The 5242-nt window shown below is 37.0% G+C and overlaps 1 protein-coding gene across 1 annotated transcript; it reads left to right on the top strand.

The window, feature by feature from the left end:
- The first annotated feature begins 2770 nt into the window (after nucleotides 1-2770).
- Nucleotides 2771-3712, top strand: LOC145642590 (uncharacterized). The gene has a single exon (XM_081693786.1). The coding sequence runs from the start codon at nucleotides 2771-2773 to the stop codon at nucleotides 3710-3712; it is 942 nt and encodes a 313-aa protein (XP_081549912.1).
- Nucleotides 3713-5242: the final 1530 nt, after the last annotated feature.

Here is a 5242-nt window from a genome sequence, read left to right as displayed (position 1 = left end):
AAATAATATATGGGAGACCTGTTAAGTTTAATAACCGGTCTCAAATTTCTCAAAAAAGAGACTGGTTTTCTTCCATGGGCGGTCTTAGATTTTCAAAGAAAAGAGACTGCCTATCTTCGATAGGCGGTCTCAGTTTTCTCATTCTAGAGACCGCTTCTAGTCAAGCAGTCTCTTTGCCAAAGAGACCGCTTAGCTAGAGACCGCCTCTAAGGCATTCTCTTTGGCTGATTTGAACGGGTCTCTTTGGCCGATTTTGTAGTAGTGTAATAAATTGTAAATTGAAATCCAATTCAATTTTTTCATCGATTTTCGTGTCAAAAAATGATTCGTTAAGGTTTTAGGGGTTATATTAGTCCTCAAGGATCCAAATTGAGCTCGGAATTTGCAAAAAAGTGGCGTAAGTTATTGTAATGGTAATTACTTATTAGTGTTGCATATAAAAAATATATCAATTTGTGTGCAACTATTTTTTTTGCCATGAAAATGAGGCCCTTACATTAATTTCTTGCCAATTCCCACTAGTAGAAAAATGTACATTTGCGTCGCCATATTTGCGTCACTCATTCTAAAGAGCGAAGCAAATGTTTATTTTTACCATCCTTTTAAGTTATTTGCGTCGCATATTATTCAAGAAGCGACGCAAAACTCAAGTGCATTTCAGCTTTCTATCATTTGCGTCGCTCTTATTTATTAAAGCGACGCAATTAATAAGCTTATTTGCGTCACTCATTTGTTAACAAGCGACGCAAATAAGTGAGTGAGTAAATTGCGCACTCTTTTACTAAATGAGCGACGCATATGAGCTTACTACAACATTATAGATTTTGTTATTTGCGTCGCATTTTTATAATTAAGTGACGCAAATAACTCTTTTGGCTTTAGGTTATTTTGCGTTTTTTGACCTTAGCTTTTCATCACGTACGCCTACATTTCACTAAACAAAAAGAAAAAAGACAAGAGTTCTTCAATTCCAGTGAATTTCTACAGCAAAACACCCATAAATTCGTCCCTGAAATCCAACAAATTCGGCCAAAAAACTGCGATTTCGAGCAAATCAAGTTGAAGACCATAATCGGCAGCAAATCCGAGCAATTTCGAGCACAAATTTAGACCAAAAACCCTAAGAAATTCAAACCCTTAAACCTAGAAAAATTGATTGTTTCCAACCAAAAATCCCCCATTTTGAGCAAAAAATCAACTCAAAACCATACGAATTCGAACCCTAGAAACCCCAAAAAATTCAATTTCGGTCTTCAAGTTTGATTGGGGGATTTCGAGGGGGGATTTCTAGGGTTTTTGGCAGCGACGCAAAACACCCTAAGAAATTCGTCCTATTTCAGTCATAAATAGAAATTGTTCGAATTTCAGTCAAGAAATTACAGCAACAATAATTTCAGTCATGAAAATACAGCAACAATAATTGTTCGAATTACGTCTTTTTCTGGGTTTAAGGGTTCGAAATCCCCCATTTCAGTCATAAATAGAAATTGTTCGAATTTCAGTCAAGAAATTACAGCAACAATAATTCGAGGGGGGATTTCGGCTTGACATTGTTGAATTTGTGAAGTCAAGTTCACCTAAGGTAAGATTGCTTCTATTTATGTTCAATATTTTCATGGTAGATAGAATGTAGCATTTAACTTGAACAATGACTTAGTTTAATTTCAGGTTTAGTGTTAGTTCATTAATTAGAAAATATATGGCAGATTTTAGTTGAATATATAACTGGTTGCATCTTTGAGCTGCTGATTTTTGAGCTGCTGGTTTGCAATATATTACTGGTTTCAAATATATAACTGAAATCGAGTGCATAGTATGACTATGTGAGCGGTTTTGCAAAAATAGATAAGCCACGTGCTGTCGATCGTCATTCAGGCCATTAAATTCAGTAACATTGACCCTTGTTTTTCAACTGTCTTATCTTTAATTTGCTGTAAAAATGCTGCTAAATAAATTACAAAATACATGTAAAATCGATGACACAATAATGTTCATGGAATGTGCTTTTTATGGCAGATTAAGTTGATTCAACTATGTTGGTTTAATATATGTAATTTTTTATGACAGATTCTTAATTATGCGGAAGTGAATTCCACAAGTTGCTCGAGGTTCTGGTTGTGGACAAACGATTAAGGCGGTAGTACGCATACGAGATTGTCTTCACTTGTGGTATATATATCTGAACCATTCTTTGCAATATTAACTTATTTGTTCTGGTTGGTATAATGATTGTGAATTGTATGTGATTTTTAATTGTGATATAATTGATTGGAATTGCAATAATACTTGCATCATTGGCTTAGATACGTGTTTAGGGCTTACTCATTAGGAGTAAGTCTTGAATAGTCCCCAGTTTGGGACTGTTCTTGAATGTTCTATCTCATTTAGGTGATAACTACTTGAACTGTTTTTGGGTCTAAGAAGATCATGGCTCACTATTTCCCGATTGTTCTCTGGGTACATATGTTGATAGCCGATTATCTACATTGTGTGCTTGGAGAACTATAGGAAAATGCTGCCGGATTTTCTTTAGAATCAAACTTTACAAGTAGTTATTAGTGAGATAGGACATTCAAGAATGGGTTAGGTTGGAGTGATAAGGACCTTATTGGATCATCCGGAGTTGTATTTACATGATATAAACTTTGAATGAAAATGTTTGATGCCTTATATTCTTGTTTATGGTTAAGTTGCTATATATGTTAGAAAATATACACATTATCTTAAAATTAATTTTGTTATTCAGTGGTTGAAAATGGATCGAAGTTGGATGTATGGTAAACGAAATTGTACAAGTTTTTTACGAGGAATTGAAGAGTTTAGCACTGTTGCCTTAAAACACCAAACAGAGAATAAATCAAAGATTATTATTTGTCCTTGTTGTGACTGTAATAATTCGAGGGGATATTGTGATATAGTTGATATTAAAGATCATCTAATTCGTCGTGGGTTTAAAGAAAACTACACAAGGTGGACATGGCATGGTGAGAGCATATATATTGAGGCAAGTTCTAGTTATTGTCCAAGGGAAGACGAGAATCATTGTGATGATGATAATGAACACCAAGGTGAGGATATTGATACAACTGATATTGGTGTTGAAAGTGAGAGTGAAGTGGAGAAGAACAGGATAGATGAAATGATGCATGATGTTGAAGACCATTTCACAGAGTGTCCCCAGACATATGATAGTATTTTGAGAGCTGCAGAAACCCCGTTATATCCTGGTTGTACAAAGTTCACTAAACTTGGTGCTATTATGAAGTTATTCAACTTAAAGGCGAGCAATAATTGTTGGACCGACAAGGGTTTTACGCAGTTGTTAGAAGCCTTAGTAGAAATGTTTCCCGAAGGGAATGAACTTCCAAACTCCACCTATGAGGCCAAGAAACTTATGTGCCCCTTGGGTATGGAGTATGAGAAGATACATGCTTGTCCCAATGACTGTGTGTTGTATCGAAATGAGTATGCTGATTTGCATGAGTGTCCAAGGTGTGGAGTTTCTCGTTACAAGATGAATGATACTGATGAGTTGTGTAAGAAAGGGTCTCCGGCTAAGGTATTATGGTATCTTCCCATTATACAAAGATTTAGGAGACTCTTCTCGGATGAAAAAACTGCAAAATTATTGAGGTGGCATGCTGATGGGAGGAAGAAAGATGGGTTAATGAGGCATCCTGCTGATTCCCCGCAATGGAGGAACATCGATTGAAAGTTCAAGGACTTTGGTGAAGAATATCGAAATCTTAGGCTTGGTCTTAGTACAGATGGAATGAACCCATTTGGGACACTAAGTACCCAATATAGCACTTGACCGGTTCTTCTAACTATCTACAATTTGCCTCCTTGGTTATGCATGAAGTCTAGATACATTATGTTGTCCCTTCTAATATCTGGGCCTAAACAACCTGGAAATGACATTGATGTGTATCTAGCGCCTCTCATTGAAGATTTGAAATTGTTGTGGAATGAAGGTGTCCAAATGTTTGATGCATATAGTAAAACCAATTTCACTTTACGTGCCATGATTTTTTGTACGATAAATGACTTCCCAGCTTATGGGAATTTATCGGGGTACACTGTGAAGGGAACAACTCCTTGCCCCATTTGTGAAGATGATTTGGAGGCATTACGCCTAGACAATTGTGGCAAGCATGTATACATGGATAATCGCAGACATCTTCCTGAATTCCACCCTTTTTGATTCAATAAGGATGCTTTTAATGGAAAAGTGGAGTTGTGAGAAGCTCGTGGCCCTTTACGTGCAAGTGAGGTTTATCAGCGGGTCAAAGACATTGAGAATGAGTTTGGTAAGCCTTACAAAAGCAAATCAGCTGGGGGTTACAAGAAGAAGTCTAAGCTATGGTATCTTCCATATTGGAGACATTTGGAAGTTAGACATTGTCTAGATGTAATGCATATTGAGAAAAATGTTTGTGATGCCATTGTGGGAACTTTATTAAATATGCCAGGAAAGACAAAGGATGAAGTTAAAGTAAGAAAAGACATGGCTGCTATGGGTCGTTCAGAGTTGGCACCCGGATCTCGAGGAAAACGCTGGTATCTTCCCCTAGCTTGCTTTACCTTGTCTAAAAAGGAAAAAACTAGCTTCTGTGAGTCATTGCATGGTTTAAAGGTCCCGGATGAATTTTCTTCTAATTTTCGTAGACTTGTGTCAATGTCTGACTTGAAATTGGGTGGCATGAAATCTCATGATTGTCATGTCTTGATGCAACAATTATTACCAGTTGCCATTCGAGGAATTTTGCCACCTCAAGTGAGGTATAAGATTACAAGATTATGTGTCTTTTTTAACACTATCTGTAGCAAGGTCATAAATCCAAGTATTCTAGATGACTTGCAAGCAGATGTACTTGAGACAATGTGTCGATTTGAAATGTATTTCCCCCCATCTTTTTTCGACGTGATGCCTCATTTGGTCATTCATCTTGTACGTGAAATTAAACTTTGTGGACCAGTGTGTATGAGATACATGTATCCTTTTGAACGAGAAATGGGTGACTTAAAGGGAAAAGTCATGAATCCGGCCAAAACTGAAGCTAGTATTGTACAACGAACAGTTGCTGAGGAAGTGGCAGCATGGGTTGCTCAATATCTTGCACGTTCACAGAAAATTGGGTTGCCAAAGTCTCAACACGATGGGAGGCTTGGAGGTCAAGGTACTATTGGCAGGAAAAGGATATCCATGGGCTTTGAAATGAAAAATAAGGCCGAGCTTTTT

Source organism: Chenopodium album, chromosome 8, assembly GCF_948465745.1.
Source record: "Chenopodium album chromosome 8, dcCheAlbu1.1, whole genome shotgun sequence".
Classification (NCBI taxonomy): Eukaryota; Viridiplantae; Streptophyta; class Magnoliopsida; order Caryophyllales; family Amaranthaceae; genus Chenopodium; species Chenopodium album.
This window is presented reverse-complemented; position numbering and strand designations above follow the sequence as displayed.

Excerpts from the sequence above, each read along its gene's own strand:
- LOC145642590 (XM_081693786.1), top strand. The coding sequence starts at position 2,771 with ATGTATGGTAAACGAAATTGTACAAGTTTTTTACGAGGAATTGAAGAG.